This window comes from Anolis carolinensis, chromosome 2, assembly GCF_035594765.1.
Source record: "Anolis carolinensis isolate JA03-04 chromosome 2, rAnoCar3.1.pri, whole genome shotgun sequence".
NCBI lineage: Eukaryota > Metazoa > Chordata > Lepidosauria > Squamata > Dactyloidae > Anolis > Anolis carolinensis.
In genome coordinates, this window is record NC_085842.1 from 164,236,254 (window position 1) to 164,258,538 (window position 22,285).

The 22,285-nt window shown below is 41.0% G+C and overlaps 1 protein-coding gene across 1 annotated transcript; it reads right to left on the reverse strand.

The window, feature by feature from the left end:
• Nucleotides 1–5,189: 5,189 nt before the first annotated feature.
• Nucleotides 5,190–15,919, reverse strand: coil (coilin). Its single transcript, XM_008114378.3, has 7 exons — nt 15,599–15,919; nt 12,376–13,528; nt 11,289–11,375; nt 9,443–9,490; nt 8,747–8,816; nt 8,449–8,537; nt 5,190–7,209 (listed from the first exon to the last, which is right to left on the reverse strand). The coding sequence occupies exons 1-7, from the start codon at nt 15,847–15,849 to the stop codon at nt 7,132–7,134; spliced, it is 1,776 nt and encodes a 591-aa protein (XP_008112585.3). The 5' UTR covers nt 15,850–15,919; the 3' UTR covers nt 5,190–7,131.
• Between the last annotated feature and the right edge of the window lie 6,366 nt (nt 15,920–22,285).

Sequence of the window (22,285 nt, forward strand, 5' to 3'; positions counted from 1 at the left end):
AACGCCCGTTATTTTTTGTTTCCCCTGCCCTCGTTTTAATTGCACTTTGACACCACTTTGTCCCCTTCCCACATCGGCTTGGAACTGGAATATATGGCAGTGTGGATTCAGATAACCCAGTTCAAAGCAGATATTGTGGGATTTTCTGCCTTCGTTTTCTGGGTTATATGGCTGTGTGGAAGGGCCCCTAAACAACTCAAGGCTTTGGCATGCTAGTTGTCGTTTCTAGGGCCCTTCCACACAGAATAGGTAAAGGTAAAGGTTTTCCCCTGACGTTAAGTCCAGTTGTGTCGGACTCTGGGGGTTGGTGCTCATCTCCATTTCTAAGCCGAAGAGCCGGCGTTGTCCGTAGACACCTCCAAGGTCATGTGGCCAGCATGACTGCATGGAGCGTCGTTACCTTCCCGCCAGAGAGGTACCTATTGATCTACTCACATTGGCATGTTTTCGAACTGCTAGGTTGGCAGGAGCTGGGGCTAACAGCGGGCACTCATTCCACTCCCGGGATTATTTGTTTGTTTATTTATTTATAGTATTTATATTCTGCCCTTCTCACCCCGAAGGGGACTCAGGGCGGATCACATCACACATATAAGGCAAACATTCAATGCCTTAACATAGAACAAAGACAGAGACAAACACAGCTCCGAGCTGGCCTCGAACTCATGACCTCTTGGTCAGAGTGATTTGTTGCAGCTGACTGCTTTATCAGCCTGCGCCACAGCCCAGATTAGAACCTGGCACCTTTTGGTCTGCACGTTCAGCAGCTCAGCGTTTTAACACACTGTGCCACACATAATAGCAAGGCAGAAAACCCCACAAGATCTGTTTTGAACTCGGTTATCTGTGTCCACACTGCCATATATATATTCCAGTCCAAAGCAGATGTGGGATTTTATTCAGCTGTCTGGAAGGGGCGTAAGACATCTTTAAGGACCTCATCACACTACAGCTTGGATCCACTTTAAATCCGCTTTAGGGAGGGGGCTTGAACAGCTCAGTCCTCACGAAACTACAAACCCCAGAATTCTGCAGAAGGCAGAAACCAGATTTAAAGTGGATTCATGCTCTAGTGCAACATTTTTCAACCTGGGGGCTGGGACCCCTGCGGGTAGGGTCACCAAAGACCAGTATTTTCTGTTGGTCATGGGGGTTCTGTGTGGGAAGTTTGGCCCAATTCTATTGTTGGTGGGGTTCAAGGGGCTCTTTGATTGTAGGTGAACTATAAATCCCAGCAACAACACATGTAAAGGTCTATTTTCCACAACTCCACCAGTGTTCAAATTTGGGCATATTGAGTATTTGTGCCAAGTTTGGTCCAGATCCATCATTATTTGCATCCACAGTGCTCTCTGGATGTAGGTGAACTACAACTCCAAAACTCAAGATCAATGCTCACCAAACCCTTCCAGTATTTTCTGTTGGCCATGGAGTACTGTGTGCCAAGTTTGGTTCAATTCCATCACTGGCGGAATTCAGAATGCTCTTTGATTGTAGGTGAACTATAACTCCCAGTGACTGCAACTCCCAAATGACAAAATCATCCCCCCCCAATCCCCCCAGTATTGAAATTGGTGCATGCTGGATATTTGTGCCAAATTTGGTCCAGTGAATGAAAATACATCCTGCACATCGGATATTTACATTATGTTTCATAACATAAATTACTGAAATACATAAATAACATAAATTAGTTATGAAGTAGCAACAAAAATAATGTTATGTTTGGGGGTCAGCACAACATGAACCCCCTATATTAAGGGGTTGCAGCATTAGGAAGGTTGAAAACCACTGCTCTAATGTGATAAGGTTGTAGTTTCTCTCACCAAACTGGAAGGGAGGCACCAAACCACTTGCAGAATTACACTTCCCATTATACCGTAGTGTTCAGCTATGGCAGTTCCTCGCTGAACTACATCCATTCAGGAGTAGAGGTGCACCAATAGAGTTGCTGTCCTCTGAGGCTGAGATAATGTGACTTGCCCAAGGTCACCCAATGGGTTTCCCATTCTCCAGAGGCATTGGGACTCTTCCCTGTTGATTGAATGCAGTTTGAGGCCACTTTACTTGCTATGGAATCAAATCATGGTGAACTCTAGATGTTCATTAAAAGGACATTTCCGCTGTTCAGCAAAACACATTGGATTTTCTGATACCACACCCAAGCTATATCATTCAGTGACAAATAGCTAGGACTCTTTGTAGATACAGTATATTTAGCTGGGTGTTTACCATCCTTGGTATTGCAAAGAGTATTATGACTATGCTAAAGTGAGTCAGGCCACTGAATTGAAGCATATCTTCCTTCCTTAAGGAACAAAGCTAAATTTAGCCAAGTATTTATAGTGTTATCCAATTTAATAGGCAACCAATGTGGCTTTGGACCAGGGGCCCTTCCACACAGTCATATAATCCAGAATATCAAGGCAGAAAATCTCACCATATCAGCTTTGAACTAGGTTATCTGAGTCTACACTGCCATACATTCCAATTCAAAGCAGATAATGTGGGATTTTATTCAGCTGGGTGGAAGAGGCCCAGGATTCTTGAGACCAGGATTCAGAACAGATAAGCCATGGAAACTATGGGTGACTTTGGGTAAGTCACACTCTCTTGGCCTCAAAGGAAGGCAAAGGTAAACTACTTTCTGAACAAATCTTGCCAATGATAGGGTCATTGTAGGATTAGCATAAGTCCAAAATAACTTGAAAATACATTACAAACCACACCACCCTTTCCTGTTCATCCAGTTCCCCACATGAGTCCCAATGCATTCCTTTGCAAAGAATATATTTGAATTCGGTTCAATAGTGCCAAGGTTCCTATTTGTATAAATTCAAGAAGTATGTACTTTGATCAGAATTTGAAGTTTTCAGAAGTGATGATACTAACCAATATATGTCAGAAAGTAGGACATGATAACCAAGGGTGAGGGACACAGGAAAGAAGACTAGATATATCAAGCAACTGAAAAAGTGAGATTTTTGTGATTATGGCATCCTATACAATTATGAGATCTCTGTTTTGATTTTTTAAAAATGGATTTGAAGCTCATTTTGTGTGGAAATCTGAATAGAGGTTCGTGTGAACAAAAGTCACCAGCATCAGAAGGAAAAAAGAACATAGATACGCAGGGAGACAGGAGCAAAAAAACCCCCCACAGAAATCAATGTTCAGAACACTGCAAATGACCAATACTGCATCTATGCTGTAGAATGAATGCCATTTGACACCACTTTTAATTTCCATGGCTCAATGTTATGGATCTCGAGATTTTAGTTTGGCAAAGCAGCAGCACTCTTTGACGGGTTAATTCTGTAGTGTAGATGTACTTCAAATATAGAACTATAAAAGGAAAGATATCTGGCATTGACATTTCCAGTAGGGTAAAGGTTTTCCCCTGACATTAAGTCAAGTTGTATTCAACTCTGGGGATTGGTCTCATCTCAATTTCTAAGCCGAAGAGCAGGTGTTGTCCGTAGACACCTCCAAGGTCATGTGGCCGGTATTACTGCATGGAGTGCTGTTATCTTCCTGCCGGAGTGGTACTTATTGATCTACTCACATTTGAATGTTTTCGAACTGCTAGGTTGGCAGAAGCTGGAGCTAACAGTGGGAGCTCAACCCACTCCCTGGATTTGAACTGCCGACCTTTTGGTCATCAAGTTCCGCAGCTCAGTGGTTTAACCCACTGCACTACCAAGGGCTACAGTAGGGAGTGATCAACAATGAACAATTTTCCGGCAAATGTGTATGTGCTATTCCCCTTCCAGTTCTAAAAGTTGTTACAAAAACATGCTTACATTTGAAATGCATTACTTTGTTTCAGTTTTTTTTTTCATTTTGGAAACAAACCTAGAAAATGTAATGTAATGACTATTTTTGTTGTGTAAGCAGTACACAGGTTTTCTTCAATATAAATCCATTGTTTCACATTGTAGTCACTGCTGCTATTTTTTTTACTAGCTGTGCCCGGCCACGCGTTGCTGTGGCGTTGTCTGGTGGTGTTGGTGAGAAATTGTTGAGGTAGTAGTGGTATTGAATGTCTGTTGTATGGTTGTCTTTATGTTTAGTATGCATTTGGTTGTTTGTGTACTGTGAAAGTGGTGAGGGTAGAGGGGGTCTATGTCCCTGTGTAGTATTGTATAGTATTTATATGTTGTCCATGTGTTGTGAATGCTTGGATTGTGTCCTGCTGCATAGTAGAAAGGGTTGGGCTGGATGGCCCTTAGGGGTCTCTCCAAACATTTGGATTCTATGCTTCTATCATCATCATCATCTTCATCATCATCATTATTATGTAGAGGCTGGATGGCCATCTGTCAGGAGTGCTTAGATTGTGTCCTCCTGCATGGTAGAAGGAAGTTGATCTGGATGATCCTTAGGGGTTACTCCAAACCTTAGGATTGTATGATGATGTGATTATTTTTATTATTAGTAGTAGTATTAGTATTGAGAGACTGGGTGGCTATCTGTTGGGAGTGCTTGGCTTGTGTCCTGCATGGCAGAATTGGGTTGGGCTGGATGGCCTTTAGGGGTGTCTCCTAACTGTCCAATGCTATGATTCAATGTGTATTATTATTGTGCAGATATTGGATGGCCATCTGTCAGAAGTGACTGGATTGTGTCCTCCTGCATGATACAAGGAAGTTGAACTGGATGATCCTTAGGGGTATCTGCTAACCTTTGGGCGGAACTTAGCCTTGTAACTGGCAGCAATTGGATAAAAACAATTATTCCTCTCTCTCTAATTAGGACTTTATTTTTCTTTTCTTTTTGTTGTATCAACCTAGAGCCGTGGATGATGGGTTGTGTTGTCAAATTTCGAGGTTGGGGGGGCCTGAAGTTTTGTTGCTTTGTCCACTGCCCTGATGCCATCACTCTTTTATATATATAGATAGATATTGCAAAAGCAATGCAGAAGGAACAGCATCTCATCCAAATGTAATCCAACCTAAAGTTTTTTTACTTGGGAGTCCAGAGTTGGGTTTGCAGATGAGAGTATACTGAACTCTCCATAGCTTTTGTGGAGACATCCTGATTAAGTTTTAAAGGCACAATATCCCACTTTTCATGAAATGTACCTAATGTAGTCAGCATACAAAAGGCTAAAAAATACATCAATGAATATATATATATATGTGTGTGTGTGTGTGTGTGTATTATAAAATCTTATGTTACAGCAAGGCTATTTTAGTTTATATTGTTTTAATGTGCTTCACATTATTCAATTTACAGCAAAAAACAAAGTCAAACATCTTTTTTATCAGACATAGTGAATGCTAAAACATACATTTCTACAACTTAATAGATGTTTAAATCAATCACCCCTTTCCTCTGGATACAGTGTTAATTCTGCAATATTTAACATAATTTTAGCTACTATTGGCATTGGTTGGAAAGTCTGTCATTTGAATTAGTGCCACCTAAAATTCTTAACATATATGGTTTATTTCCAGTAGCACTATTACAATCAAGTACGGAAAACGCCTTTTCACCTGCATTCATATTGTCCTCATTTCTAATAGCCTCAGGTATTTCCACCATATGTTGTATTTAAATTGTTCCCTCTGATTTTAATAGCATTCTAGGACAACAGTCTACACTGATGCTTTGGAGTTCCTCTAGTTTTTGCCATTTCTCAGAGTCTGCTATCCTGATGCACTATTTTGTTAATTAAATGTCTTGGTATCAAATATTTGAAAGAAATACATATTCTCTGGCCAGGAATATGACAACATTATTTCCCAACTGCAGTCTTAGTTAACATGTATTAATAATCTGTGCAGCATTTACTAATGAAGCAATCCATGCAATTGCTTTCTTTAGTACTTCTACAGTTATCCTTTATAGCTGTTTCTGGCCCATCTCTGATTTGAATATTTGTTTCCACATTCTATTACTTATTCTCAGTGGGTTGGAAATGATTGCCACAGCTCGGTGGTCCTTACTTCTGGATAGACCTTGTATAACAGGAATGGGCAAACTGCAGCCTATAGCCTGAGTGAAAGTCTTAAAGATCCCTTCCCCAAATTAAAACAAATGTCAAAACCCCTATACTCATGGTCCGTAAATGCATTCTGCTCTGCAAATACCTAATAGCAGGCAAGCTATCGCCACCCCAAGTACCTAAGAACCGTACATTACTTCCAATATATCAACTTCCTTCTGTCCCCCCCCCCCTCTCAAAATGGTGTTAGGAATTGATTTCATGTCACCTCCTGTCACCCCTTTGAGACTGACTGCAGAGGTATTAAATCTGAGATGTGAAGATTGGCTGGCAGGTTTTTTTTAGCAGGGGAATATTGACTCCAGCTCCCAATCAATTTTCCACATCTTTTCTCAGGATTTCAATGCTGACCTGCCTTCATGTAACATGTACCTGGTTCATGTAACAACATGCTGCATTACCTCTGACATGGTTGCCACAGGACTCTACAGAACAGGAACAGGCTACCTGGCTGTTTCACATGCCAATGGCTAATGTGGTAGAATGGTAGTGCTGTGAAAAGTATAGCCCAGCGTCCACAGTGAAGCATCACTTGCACATCTTAATGCAAGGGTGGCCCGCCGTGAGTGCAATAGGTTTGAAGAAACTGCAAGACTACAGAGAGATAAAGACATGAAATGGACCCAAGTTTCACAGCTAGGAGCAGAAGCATCCTGATCTCACCAAAGGTAACCACAGTGTAACATCTGCACGGTCAAAGAAATTCAGCTAAAAATGCTGATCAAATTATCACATCAGAGCTAATAGGCCAAACCAATAAAGCAATCTTTCAACAACCAATCTTGTTAGTTTACTGAATTTGTTGCCAATAATGATACATCTCTCACAATGGGGGAAAAACAGTAAAATGCACTTTAGTTAGCTAGATATGTGATTGTTATTATGCATTTATATAAATCCTTACTGAGAAGTAACTCCTACTTGAGATGTATTTTCAGGAAAGTATGAAGAGATATAGATGAATACAATGTCATCAAAGAAAGAGGGTTTTTGAAAAATATTAGATATTGGTATATTCCTTATATTTTTTCAGGCTTTTTTCATTTTTATAAATCCTTTATTTAAAAAAATGTGCAGAAGTAAAGAACTTCACAAACTATTTACACATGGGACCTGTGGGTTCACACAGTGCTTGATTCATTATTAAGAGAATCAACTATTAATCGTGGCTCGATCAGGGCATCCCAATTTTGAATTATCTGAAAGAGAAAAAGGATATGATTCAACATGGGTGCAAGGACACACAGTATCACTGGTATTAAAAGCCTTTAATATCAGAACAAAATCAATTATTTAAAGCATGTATATGCAAGATAGAAGACAGCTGTGCAATATCAGTCTCTGATAAAAAGAGTTGGAGGACAAACTTTCCATCCCAGTTTTAATATGTAACTTAAGTTAAGAAAGCTAAAGTAGGCAACATGTCTGCACTTCAATAGGACATTAAAATCAATCAGCATTTTGTATGTACATAACATTATAATAAGCTGGAGAGTGATGCTCAATCTGCACTTTCCTCTCCTGCTAATAGCTGCAGGGAAGCTAGTCCTCTGTATGAAGACCAATGAGAGATTGGACAGTTCAAATTTCTTCACAGGAATTGCTGTGTCCTAGTTCATAGTGATCTGAAACTCCTCTACTACATTTCATCCTATTCCTCTTATCTCAGCAAACAGATAGCCAGGCAATTTTGATACTGGCTCCACAGATTTTGTGCTTCAGTCCCATCCAAAGATGGCCTGAATCTCAGTATGAGTTCTGAGGGGAAATACACACCCCCACAATGTTGAAAATTGCTAATCAACCTGATGTCTTTTGTATAAGGTCTACAATTTAAGAGTGCAAAACATGGGAACCATCTACACTGAGTGTGGGCAACTGTCAAGGGTCATGAGGCTGCCTTGGCCCGCAAGAGACTTGATGGACTGCACTTGTTGCACTCCTATAGATTTTATTTTTTAAAGTCTTCTGTCCTAAACATTTCAGACCTAGAAGACATCTTTTTTAAAAAAAATAACTGAAAGTAATTTGAAATTTGCTTCTAATTTACTTGCTTTATTTTTTTTGCTGTGCCTAAAATGGTCTGGGATTGTGCATGCCAAACCGCCTCCCCCAAACTCCTAGAAGGTATTTAGAGGCAATTTTTAAGAACATAATGCTGAAAAAAATTAAACCTTGGGCCACAAAAACATGTTTTCCATATTACCCAACCCCATTCTACCTGCAGGCATTACAACTGACATTGGATTGCCTTCCGATCATCATAGGTAGAAAACGTTATTAGAAGGATTTTATTTTCTAAGAGATTGGAATCTACTTCCATGAAGTATGGCTTCCCAAATCTCCCTAGCATGTCCATGAGGATTTGCTGTCAGAAAATGTAACATTGTTATAAGCTCTGTTCTTCTACTGCAAAACGATTTCAAGGAAGTGCTAACCTTTCTATCTTGAGAGACTGTATTTTCTATGGCTTCAGCTCCATCTGCAGACTGATAAACCAAATCAAACTTTCCTGGTCCTCTGGCCACTAGGAAACACAAAAGAAAATATAAAAATAGCTTGCGATAAAGTATTTATAATCCCTCAGGAGTCACCAACAGCTCTACATAAATAATTTTAACATAAAGCCAGAATGATATCAAAATAGGAATACCAACATTATAAGTCTAACCTTCTTCACAAGAGTCAAATATATTTTCATGTTCAACTGTGAAATGGTAGAATACTGGTACTCACCTGATGAAAAAGAAAGAAGTTCCAGTTCTAACTGTTTGTTAATAGGGTTCCAGCTGACAATTTTCCCTTCCTTACAAAAGAGGAGAACATTAAATTTAGTAGGTCAAGCATAATTTGATTACTTTATCTAAGTCCTTTTGCAAAAAAAGTCTGATATTCTAAAGCAATATAAAGAGATTGTATTCACAAGTCAATTCTCCAAGTTAAAAGTGCAATGTGATAAAGAAATAGACTTTAGGATAAAAGGAGCAAGAATACTGAGCTTGATTCTCAATGGCAAGGTGAAGAGACAGAGAGCCTTCTTGTGGTGTTCCCTGAATGCATCTTTTCTTTCTTCCTAATAGATTAAATTAATGCTTCTTTGGGAAGGGGCACAAATATTGTCCTTTTGCTGCAGTGAAGCAAAACCAGCTGTATCAACACTCAAATATTGTTCTTGCCCCTTACAAAGAAAGTTCTGAAGTTTTACCAAAACTTACTCAGGTTTCCAGTTGTTAACCACTTTTAGAATAGAATCATAGAGTTGGAAGAGACCACATGGGCGATCAAGTCCAACCCCCTGCCATGCAGGAAAAGCACAATCAAAGCACCCCCGACAGATGGTCACCAAGCCACTGAATAAGCACTAAGAAATTGACATATTAAAATACTAATATAGAATTAGTAGGTAAATGACTGAAATTTCAGCAGCAATACCTTGTAATTGGATACTTCTGGAGTGTAATTTTCAGTTAGCTCCAACAGCTGATGAAAAAGAAAAGTAACTGTTAGGCACCAGACATGCTTACCATCTACACCAGTAATGCCCATCTTTGGTCCTCCAGGTGTCTGGACTTCAGCTACCACAATTCCTAATGGCTGATAACCTGGCTGGAATTTCTGGGAGTTGAAGTCCAAAACACCTGGAGGACCAAAGGCTGGGAACCACTGATTGCACTATTTAGCTTTTGTTCTGTTATCTCATATAAAATTTAACAAATCAATAAACTAATGACTTTGATATTCAGTTTCTGAAGCCTAGCCTGCTCCATTAATCTTTCAATTGTTAAGTTATTTTCATTTAAATTCTACTCTCTTTGAAGCGCTCAAGACAGGTAACAATATAGATGTATCTATGCAAAACCATCACTTCCTATTGTCGCTTTCTGGGTGACACTGAGGGGATTTTACGGTTGTTGTGGGTCGGGGGGGGGGGTACCTGGAAAAATGTATTGGGGTGGGGAGGGTTCAGGGAGGTCTCTGGACCCTAAAAATGTGGGGCTTGGAGACTACATGCAGCCCATGGGTGCACCCCTCCTTTGTCTGAAATCATGGACACAGAACCACAGGCCCTTTGCAACAGCCTCTCTCACAACTTCTCATTCTTAGCTATATGTGAAATGGAGTCCAATGACACCTGGAAAACCATATGTAGCTCATCTAACCCAAAAATACGGTATATACAACTGAAGTAGGATAGATAAATGGGTCCAGAAAATATAAGTGGGAAAAGGGGACTAATATATACCTAGGAGCACAGGGAAGGAAATAAAGCTCTCCACACATGTAGATAAATTTTTCCAAAGGAAAGAAAGGGCAAATCTCAGCTGATCTACACACTGACATAACAACAACAACACTTTATTTATATTCTGTGCTATGTCCCCAAGGGGACTCATAGTACACATACACAGCAAACATTCAATGCTGTTTGGACAGACAAGACAGAAGGAGAACAGAACAGACAGAAAAGAGGTATGTTGTGTTGAAGTCCAGCTTTGGAGGTTGTGCTTAGAGGTTGTGCCTTGTATTCAGCCACAGGGAGGTGCTGTTGCTCCAATCTCTATGACAAAGAGCCATCAGGACTTCCTCCTTCCTTTTGTGTCATAAAATACCTCCCCCGCTTAATTAGTGGTACCCAATTTCTCTAATTACAGTGATAAGCAGTTTTTGAACTGCTTAGGTAAATAGTGAGCTGGCCTTGACAGGTGCTCACCCCAACCAGGCTTCAAATTGGCCATCTTTCAGCTGGTAGATATTATTACTGCTGGCAATTTACCAGCTGTGCTAAAGCCCAGTCCATTAGAAGTATTCTGGCTCAGACCTACATCTAAGAAACATTCCAAATCCAAGAGCCTAGCATATCATAATGTAACATAGGTGCCTAAATGCCTGCCTGAAACCCAAACAATACTGAAAAAATATAATCTGGCAGTACTGTGCTAGGAGAACAACTCATAAGAGACTGCTGTTGGTAATGTTAGTATTTACTGTGGATACATGTGTACATAGGAAAGCATGAATATCAACTTTGAACAATCAGTTCACTTATTTATAAGCAACATATATGCGTGATAGGCTGGGGACCTAATGACAGAACTAATTAAATTCAAGTGCGCATTGTTTTAGTATATCCCACCAATCTAAAAATGCTAATACAGTGTATTATTCCATAGTTTGACACCAGTGACATTCTTGCTAATGCAATTAGTCCTTCATGCTCTGCAACAGTAGCACAACTGCAACATGGTTTAAGTGCTTTTTTAAATAATAAAATTTATACCTTAAAAGCAATTTTCTCTCCTACTTGTGGAGGGGCAGCTAGTAGAGGTAGTTTGCTATAGTCCTTCTTTGGAACCTCCACGGGATTCTGTAAAACAATGGTTAAAAGATACTATCATCACAACCACTCAATAAAAAGTATTAATGCTACATAAAACACAAAAGCTATATTCAGTTGTTAGTCCTGACTAACCATTCAGTCAATGCCATTTGCCTGAGTGCTTGTTCACTATGAAATCTTTGACTGGATAAGTCTACTCCAGGTGGCACTAACCAAAATGATATCAACCAATATATGGCCAAAAATCCCCTCCCTGCAGTATGAATACAGCTACATCCTTTTCCATGTTCAGATGAGTTTCATTCACGTTACTACTCCATTTTATTGTAGAATAATCACAAAAAACAGAATAGAAAAGAATAAAATCATACTATCTATACTGAATAACACAGTAAAAGCAAATGACAGCACAAACAGAAATTTAAAAAGCACTTATAGAACACAGCAACTCCTGGTCATTCATAGAATCATAGAATCATAGAATAGTAGAGTTGGAAGAGACCTCAAGGGCCATCTAGTCCAACCCCCCGCTAAGAAGCAGGAAATCGCATTCAAAGCACCCCCGACAGATGGCCATCCAGCCTCTGCTTAAAAGCCTCCAAAGAAGGAGCCTCCACCACGGCCCGGGGGAGAGAGTTCCACTGCCGAACAGCCCTCACAGTGAGGAAGTTCTTCCTGATGTTCAGGTGGAATCTCCTTTCCTGTAGTTTGAAGCCATTGTTCCGTGTCCTAGTCTGCAGGGCAGACTAGGACAAAATAAAATATATATAAGCAACTCGGATTCAGTCCAATGCCTGCCTGAACAGTCAGGTCTTCAACTGGCAGTGAAACCTGGCATTAGCAATATCACCTGGAGTCATGGACCATGGGATGATTGGATGCAAATAATGTGGGGTGCTATTCCTACAACTGCATTTATGGTTATTTTGTACTAGTTTGCTTCTAATTTTGTGACCCATCTCAATCTTACTATAGTCTAACACCAGATCAATCATGTATCTTGGGAAAGAGTTGCAATTGGACTCACCTGGATAATGACTGAAGAGTTTGTTGCTGATTCATTTAACTGTTCCTCTTTTTGCCGTTTGTTGGTATAATTATGGAATGTGTTCATGTCTTCTCCTCTCCCCCTGCCTCGGCCCCGGAATATCCCTCGACATCCCCGAACCCTAGGCCCTCTCCAAAAAGGGCTTTCTCCTCTTCCACGGCCCCTTTGATTGTCACTGGAACCCGTGCCTAGTCCACAAGCAGCAGGTGGCACTTGCTGGCTGCCATTTCCTTCAAAGGACCGGTTGACAACAGCACTCGTATTGGGCTTTTTAATAATACAGTTCTCTGATTCTGAACTATCAGACCCAGAAGATGAGGTAGTTTTTGTCTTTGAAGTTAAATCAGTCCCAGTTCTTTGATTATTAGATGAAAGTCTATTTTTTGGGTTCCTACTTTGCTGATTTTCCTCTTCCTCTGAGGTAGAATCGGATTCTAAGTTAGGATATTGGCTCTTGACCTTACTTTTAGATGCCTCAAGAGAATTTCTTTCTTTCTGCTTAGCACTAAGCTTACCAGGAGAATTAGGTGCTATAGGAGATGATAGGTGTGATCTGTTTGTGTGCTGTGAGGCCACCTTAGTTGTGAGTGGCTGTTTCTGTTTGGTGCCTGCTGTACTATCATCAATGTCTGATGAAGAAGTGGAAGAATCTGTAGAAGATCCACCATTCTTGGAGTCAGATTGTACTTTTATGTTATTTGCTGTGTTCTTTTGACTGGGACTCAAAGGGAAAGTCTTTTTGTTCTTTTGTAAGGTATTTTTTGCTTCAAATGTACTTGCTTTTTTCTTCTTTTTGTGGGCTTTTGTCTCCTGAGGTCTCTTTCTGTGACCTCCCTTTTTACTCTTCTTGGAATAAACATTGTCATCATTCTTACATTCTAATTCAGCCCCTGATGACTTGCTTTTCTTACGTGATGCAGAGCCCACGTTTGAAACATTATCTTCCTGGCTGGAAGAATGTTTACACTGCTGTTTGCTCCTCTTCCTTTTTCTGTGCTCCTCATATTCACTTTCAGAATCATATGCTTCCAACTTTTGCCTGTGTCGTTTTCTCTGTTTTTTTGAAATGTTATTGAAACCATTGGTGATTCTATCATAGCTGTCTTCTTCAATTACTGCTTCCAATTTAACTCTGTTAAATTCAAAGTAAAAGGGAAAATATGAACAATGTTGCATCATTTACATAATATTGTACAGAAATACTGAAAACCAAATTTCAACCAACCCTTGATTCTATAAAAACTAATGCAAAGAATTCCTAGTGATCTCGGCAGAAGTATCTTCTTGCAACTTAAGGACTTACAATACATACGTTCTTGAGTCCTCAGTTTATTATCTCAGGTGTATGCAGATTTTGTTTAGCCTTAAAGAGCTCTTTAAGGAGTCTAATTCACATGGAAAATTGGGTACAGCACAAATAGCTTGTTGAAAACAACACCTATAAATCCTATGTCACATTCTCTCAGCCTCAGAAGGCAACCCCCCACCATCCCAGAAAAAATCAGAAACGGCTTGAAGACACACAACAGCTCCTCCCCTTCCTGTTTTTAAATCTCACTTGATTATTATCTCTTATTTACCCAAGCTTTTAAGATTTTAGTTTCATGTTGTTTTGCAGTTTTATCTGTTTTTTCTCTCTATGTGCTTTGTATCTCATTGAGTCATGTCTTTTATTGGCATTTTACCCATGTAATTTGTTTTGAAATTGTACAGTTTTGTGATTTTCTGTTCCAAGTATATATTAGATCACGAATGGGCAAGCTTTGCCGCCCCCAGCTGTTTTGGACTTCAACTCTCATGATAGACTGGCTGGGATTTTTGGGAGTTGAAGTCCAAAACACCTGGAGGGCTGACATTTTCTGGTGCCTATTTTAGGGCCCTTCCACACAGCCATATAACAGAATATCAAGGCAGAAAATCCCACAATATCTGCTTTGGGCAGGGTTATCTGAGGGCCCTTCCACACAGCCATACAACCCAGAATATCAAGGCAGAAAATTCCACTATATCTGTTTTGAACTGGGTTATCTAAATCCACACTGCCATGTATTCCAATTCAAAGTGGTAAATGTGGGATTTTATTCAGTTGTGTGGAAGGGGCCTTAGACTGTGAACAGACACTTTTAGTTGTTTTATTGCAAGGCGTAATGTCTCTGAGGGTCTTTCCAAACAGGTCCCATATCCCAAGATCTGATCCCAGGTTTTCTGCTTTAAACTAGATTATATAAATCCGCACTGCCAGATAATCTGGGATACACAGAAAACCTGGGATCAGATCCTGGTATATAGGACCTGTCTGCAGGGGCCCTGATAGTGAGAAGGACGTGGGTTTAAAAAAAGAATTTTCAAAGATAAATAGTTCAATACACAGTAATGTTATGTTGTAATTACTGTATTTACAAATTTAGCACCAAAATATCATATATTGAAAACATTGACTGCAAAAAATGGCTTGGATAATCCAGAAACTTGGTTAAGCGAGGCTTGAATAAGTGAGACTCTACTGTATATAGGACCTGTCTGCAGGGGCCCTGATAGCATTATAAAAATAAAGAGCGAACCTCATCATCTACAAGCAGAGAGCCACAATTACCCACCTCTTGTTGCTGTTGTTGTGTACCTTCAAGTACTTTCTAATTATGGAGCCTCGGGTGGCCTAGGAGATAAAAGCCTTGACTTGAAGGTTGGGTTGCTGACCTGAAGGCTGCCAGGTTCGAATCCCACCCGGGGAGAGCGTGGATGAGCCCCCTCTATCAGCTCCAGCTCCATGCGGTGACATGAGAGAAGCCTCCCACAAGAATGATAAAAACATCAAAACATCCCGGCGTCCCCTAGGCAACGTCCTTGCAGACGGCCACTGCTCTCACTCCAGAAGCAACTCAGGTTGCTCCTGACACAAAAAAAAGTACTGACTTGTGGCAATCAGTTTGTGGGTGCATTTACACTGTGGGATGCATGCAGTCTGACCCCACTTTAACTGCCAGGGCTCAATGCTATGGAGTCCTGGGATGTGTAGTTTGGCGAGGCACCAGCCGTCTTTGGCAGAGTGGGCCCCTTCCACACAGCTGAATACACCTCTACATTATCAGCTTTGAACTGGAATATATGGACCCAGTGTGGACCCAGATATTCTGGGTTATGTGGCTGTGTGGAAAGGTCCTGGGACTTGGCGGACAAAGCTCGGGGAGCGGGAGGGCCCTACCGGAGGGAGTCGTTGTCCCGCACGAGGCGCGCGCTCTCGGTGGGCGGCAAGAGCGCCCCGTCGAGGAAGAGGCTGAGCTTGGCGCGGCGGCTGAAGCCGAATTTGTCCCGGATGAGGCTGATGAGGTCGGTGATGAGCCGCACTTGGATGGGTTCCAGCAGGAGCCAGCACAGCCCGCAGGCCGGGCTCCCCGGGGGCGGGTAGTCGAACAGGAGACGCAAACGCACCGGCGCCTCACAGGCCGCCGCCATCTTGGGGAGCGAAAAGACCGCTCGCTACGGTGCGCCGCGAGGGTCAAAGCAGGAGAAAGCGCGCGCGAGACTGAAGGAAGAAAACCAGTGCCTTGCCCCGCCAGCGCCTCCTTTCGGCAGCGGCAGTGAATCCCTCGTGTGGAGAGGAAAAAAAGAGGAATATCAGTAGAAGTGTTGGTGTGCCTCCAAATCCTTTGTTGGTTTTATGGGTCATAGGTTTTCTTTGGCAAGTAAGACCCAGGGCCTTTCCACACAGCCATATAACCCAGACTCTCAAGGCAGAAAATCCCACAGTATCTGCTTTGAACTGGGATATCTGAGTCCACACTGCCATATATTCTAGTTCAAAGCAGATAATGTAAGATTTTATTCAGCTGTGTGGAAGGGGCCTTGGACTGGCCGTAGTTAGTTCTGAGATCAGACAGGATCAGGTGCCTTTAGGATTAATGGAGTGCCATAATCAATGCTCTCTCTTTTTATATGTTGTCTTAACTGAACTACCTTGAGCTTTAGCAGTGAAGACACATTCTACACTACATGTGTTCAACTCAAGGCTTGTGGGCCGAATCCGACTCCTGTATTCCTCATCATTAAACATAACAGCTAAGTTTATGGGAGTGCTTATGGGAGTTGTGATGCAGTAACATCTGGAAGGCTGCAGTTTGTTCTGTTTAGTCAGGAGAGTGGGGTTTGGATTTAGGGCACTTCCAGACAGGCCCTATGTTTTTGGGGATTGTGGATGATAGGTAGAAGCTCTTACGTGTGCTCATGAACCCTGCAGAATGGTGCTCCGCTCAACTTTGCAGAACAAATAACACAGGAACTTTTACTAATCCAAGAGATTAACAGAACAATTGTTTGTTTATTTATTTTATATACCGCTCTTCTCCCCCAGGGGGACCCAGAGCGGTCTTACGCAATGGCAAAATTAAATGCCACATATAATACAAAATGTAGAAAAACCAACAATTGTAAAACAATGGTATTTACAATAGTCCTTCTGATTGATTACAGAAATCAGCAGTCATAAGCAGACCTTTCTTAGTCCATAAATACGCTTCAGTGAAGCCTTGGAAATAGCCAGGCTTCTCTGAGTACAGAGCCATCTTCTTTCCAGTCAGTACTGAGTAGACTCTCTCACACACACGCAGAGAGAGAAACCTGTTCAAACCAATTTTCCAGCAGCAGGACAGCAACAATTGCAAATTGATTCCCCGGTCCTTGCAAACTCAGCCAATTGGCTTCATACATTTGATTTTCCAGTTAACACACATATAGTATCTTTGCAAACCATGACATATATCCCAGGATCTGATCCCAGGTTTTTTGCATTAAACTGGATTATATGAGTCCCCACTGCCAGATAATCTGGGATAAACAGAAAACCTGGAGACCCTTCCACACAGCTGAATAAAACCCTACATTATCGGCTTTGAACTGGAATATATGGCAGCATGGACTCAGATAACCCAGTTCAAAGCAGATATTGTGGATTATTTCTCTTAATAATCTGGGTTATATGGCTGTGTGGAAGGGCCCTGGGATCAGATCCTGGGATATAGGGGCTGTCTGGAAGGGCCCTTAGATACAAGGCTTGTGGATTTGAGTCTGACTTTAAAATGTCCTTTAATTTTCCCCTAACCCCAGAGTCACAAGTACTCTGGGGTCACAACTCCCATTATCCCAGTCTGCATGGCGGAACATCAAAAGTGATGGGAGTTGCCATTCAGTAACATCTGGGGACCTAAATTGAGTAATAAATAAAGACCATTCTGTAAAAAAATATAGTTGGCCCTCTTTATCCACAGATTCTCTGTCTATGGATTCAACAGCTCTTTGAAGGCAACCATGCAGCTGATGTGGCTCTCGAAAATGGGTTTGACAATCCTGCTCTACGCAATCGCACTACTGTGATGCCACTTTAACTGCCATGGCTGTATCCTACAGAATAATAAAATTTTTAGTTTTCTGAAGTATTTAGAATTCACTGCTGGAAAGCTCCAGGCTCGTGAAATTGCAAATCCCAGTCCATAGATTGCAGACTGTGGCATCAAAGTGCTGAAAGCAGAAAGAAATTTTTTGGAGAATGGAACCATATGTGATAACTGCTGCAAGAATTGCATATGCTCAGAGATGGAGGGAACCAGTTGTCGCAACACAAGAGGAATGGCTGGTGAAGATAGTGTTGCATTTTGACAGTTTTATACACCTGAAGTGTTTGTTCCTGGAATTTTTTTTGTCTCTTGAATAAAATTATTTTTAAAGAGAGAAGAGAAAGTAGGAATCAATATGCTTCCCATGTGGTTGGAGCTGCAGAAGTTGTCCTGAAAAATGCTGAGCCAGAAACAAAGCTGGAGCAGCAAATGCTGCGAAAAATATTAGCAGAGGTCAAGTATCATCAATTGTGTATTTCAAGTTATTGGCCCAATTTATTTAGCAAATAATTAAAGGTACTTCCATATCTAAACATATTTAAGCTGTTTGTTCCACTTTCTCTGAAAAAAAAATAGTAGCACCTAAGTTGTTCAGAACTGAGAAGCAACAGGGTAGACCTTGCAGTGCAAAGATACAATCCACATCCTACAAGGGGAGACCTCAGGCCTCTCATTGTTTTCCGTTGTTTTATGCAACATTAGAAGAATTCTGTAAAAAAAATGAAGCAATTCACTTATGTCAAGTTAGGATTTTCCCCCCTATATATTACTGGACTGCAATGCCCATTTTTCTTTATAATTGGCTTTGCTGGCATGAGCTTCAATCCATATCCTACTTCACAGATGAAATTCAGGACAGATATAACCAAGCATCTTCATCAATGTGATCAATGAGGAATATACAAGTTAGGAAAGGTTTCAGCAGTTTGCCTTTGCTTGAGCCTGCTGGAAAGAATGGAATTTATCCTAACTGTGTACTCAGGATGCATCTACGCTGTTGAATGAATGGAGTTTGACACCATCTTAATGCTATGGAACCAAAGTTGTTGTTTGGTGAGGGATCAGCACTCTTTGACAGAAAAAAAGTAAAGGCACTGTGAAACTACAGCTTCCACAGTTCCATAGCATTGAGCCATGGCAGTTAAACTGATATCAAACTGCATTAATTCTACAGTGTAGATGCACCTTCAGTCTCTTTGATTACCCCAAAAAAGTCATAATAATTTTAGGACAGCATAAAAACTAACACATTTAATCTAGAATGAGATTTTATTAATTCTAACCCACTTTATCAAGTGCAAGTGGTTTGACCCAGAATGTAAGGTATGTACACACAGTACTTGTATGTATGATGTAGGTAATGGCTTTGGGTGATGATGAAACATTAAAAGAAAGTGGAGACAATGACAATTACATTATTAACATAGCTGGTCACAAAACGATTGTTGATGACCCGTACACTTTAGTTGTAGGTAAGTCACTTAATGCATAAAGAGTTATAGGTAACCATTATCCTAATTCAAACCTCCAGTGGGAGCCTAATGAATTGAATTCCTAATGAATGGTAGCTGTCTTTCATTCTCATCTCAGGGCCCTTCCAGACAGGTTCTATATCCCAGGATCTGATCCCAGGTGTTCTACTTTAAACTTGATTATATGTGTCTGCACTGCCAGTTAATCTGGGATAAACAGAAAACCTGGCATCAGATCCTGGGATATAGGACCTGTCTGGAAGGGCCCTCAATGTCATCTGTCTTTGTTCCAGAATGGCTGCATTATGTTGGGGATTGTGGATGATAGATGGAAGCTCTTACATGTGCCCGTGAGTCCAGAGACACCCTGCAGAATGATGCACCACTCAACTATGCTGAAAAAAATAACACAGGGACTTTTTTTAAATCTAAAAGATCAACAGAGCATTGGTATTTACAATAGTCCTTCTGTTTTTTAAATAGGCAATCCCTTCATAGTCCATGAATCTGCTTCAGTGAAGATCAGCAGCAAACAAGGCCTCAGAGATAGTCAGGCCTCTCTGAGTACAGAGCCATCTTCTTTCCAGCCAGTACTCATAAGACACACACACACACACACAGAGAGAGAGAGAGAGAGAGAGAGAGAGAGAGAGAGAGAGAGAGAGAGAGAGAGAGAGAGAGAGAAACCTGTTTAAACTAGTTCTCCAGCAGCAGGATAGCAACAGTTACAAAACCAATTCCCTGGTCCTTGCAAACTCAGCCAATCAGCTACATGCATTTGATTTTCCAGTTAACACACATATAGTATCTTTGCATACCATGACATATTAATGTCATTGGAAAGGCAAAACATCCTGGCTTGCTCTTTAATGCCTTTATACTCAACTATCATGATAGCACTTTCATATCTTCTGAATGTTACAACTGTTACAAGCAGGAGCAGTTAAAAAAACTCTTTTTCTCTGTATCTCCCTTCAAGTTGCTTGTTGATTTACGGCGACTCCATGAATTTCATAGTTTCCTTAAGGAAAGAATACTCAGATGGTTTTGCTAGTTCTTTGCTGCAAAATATAGTTTACAATATCTAGTACAATCCAGAGCTGGCTGTTTTTATCAGACAACCCTAAAATTGCATTATTTAAACTCATAGAACCAAGGCCAATCTATTATCTTCCAAAAGAGCATACTGTTCCACTTCATCACAGTGGCATGCAAATATAGAGTGAAATCAAGAAACAGAAGGATATGTTTAGGCTGCCTGTAGGTTGGTTTAGAGATCTTGTGGCACCATAAAACTATGTAAATAAGGACCTTTGGTTTTAAACATAGATGCAGTTCTCCCTTTCTTGCACATTCCTTCCTCTTTCTCTGAAATGATTGTTTGTGTGAATAATCGTCTGCCTATACTTATTGTGTTCTTTTCCACCCCTTTACTTCAGAAAATTTAAAAGCAGTTCTGTATCTAGATATGAACATATAGATTAGATACAGAAATGGGTGCAAGTGAAGTCACTAAAATAAAAAAGCAGATTTGCCTAATTGTGTACTACATGCTTGAGGTGAAACAATCTGCACTGTAGAACGAACACAGCTTTACTTTGGTGAGGCATCAGCACTCTTTGGCTTAGATTACAGTGATTTTCAACTTGTAGGTCCCCAGATGTTTTGGCCTTCAACTCCCAGAAATTCTAACAGCTGGTAAACTGGCTGGGATTTCTGGGAGTTGTAGGCCAAAACACCTGGGGACCTACAGGTTGAGAACCACTGTCTTAGAAGGATAACAACCTTGTAAAACTAAAACTCCCAGGATTCAATAGTATTAAGCCGGAGTAGTTAAACTGATGTCAAGCTGCATTTGTTCTACAGTGTAGATGCACCCTTTTCCTTCACTTTGCCAGGTCACTTTGCCCTGCTGCAATGCATATGTTTTGTTTGATGGTATCATCTGTGTTTTTGCAATGAGGCTTGTTTGCTGCTCCAATGTTTCTTTGGGGAAGTACAGGTTGTTCACCCATCTTGGCAGAGGCAAAATTTGTGCAGATTTGGAGTTATTTGTGTTTGGCTTTTAGAGGACTTTATTTACAGTAGCATATGATAAGGAAGGAGTGTTTATATATGCATATGCCTATTATTTCTTGCTGCAGCTGAGTGTGGCAAGGAGGTGTGGGTTTTAGGAACTAGAATACACGCCACACTACAATGTTCAAGGCTGGCGAGAGGTGGCACTTCTTCTTAAATTTAGCAACAGACATTGGGTGCATCTGCACTGTGGAATTAATGCAGTTTGATGACACTTAAACTGCCATGACTCAGTGCCATGGAATTCTGGAATCTATAGTTTGGCAAGGCACCAGCACTCTTTGGATAAAGTCCACTACCAGGATCCCATAACATTCAGCCATGTCAAATAAAATGGGATCAAACAGCATTAATTCTACAGTGTAGATGCACCCCTAGAGATTCATAGAAAGATGTTCTCAAGGGGGTTTTTTTGTGTGTCAGGAGCAACTTGAGAAACTGGTGAGAGAGAATTGGCTGTCTGCAAGGATGTTGCCCGGAGATACTCGGATGTTTTGATGTTTTACCATCCTTGTGGGAGGCTTCTCTCAAGTCAAACATATGGCCTTGGTTATTTGTGGTTTCTCACTATTCATTGGGGTCTTGCACCCCTAATTCCAGCTATTGTGGATGGAGGACTTCTAAAGCGGCTTCCAAACCAGATCTCTTGCTCTCTTTTGTTGTTGTTGGGTGTCAAAGCTGAGAACAAAAGATCCAAACAGCTTTGGCAAATCAGGGCTGTTCTCAACCAACACAGGGGGAACTGGTCTTACGGCACTGCATGGAAGAAGCACGACCAGTTTCCCAGAATTGTGACATTCTCCCATTTGCATAGCCAGCTCTTTGGCAGTGTTGTCAGCATTTTCAGCAACAACCTGTTCACATGACACATTATGGCACTCGCCTAGTATACAATGTGTACAAATTGTGGCACTCGCCCGGTGCACAAGGTGTACCCTGTGCAACATGATT

Excerpts from the sequence above, each read along its gene's own strand:
- coil (XM_008114378.3), bottom strand. The coding sequence starts at position 15,849 with ATGGCGGCGGCCTGTGAGGCGCCGGTGCGTTTGCGTCTCCTGTTCGAC. Across the intron at positions 9,491-11,288 it reads GAGAGAAAATTGCTTTTAAG|CTGTTGGAGCTAACTGAAAA; the intron begins GTATAAATTTTA and ends CTTTTTCATCAG. Across the intron at positions 7,210-8,448 it reads CAGTCTCTCAAGATAGAAAG|ATAATTCAAAATTGGGATGC; the intron begins GTTAGCACTTCC and ends TTTCTCTTTCAG.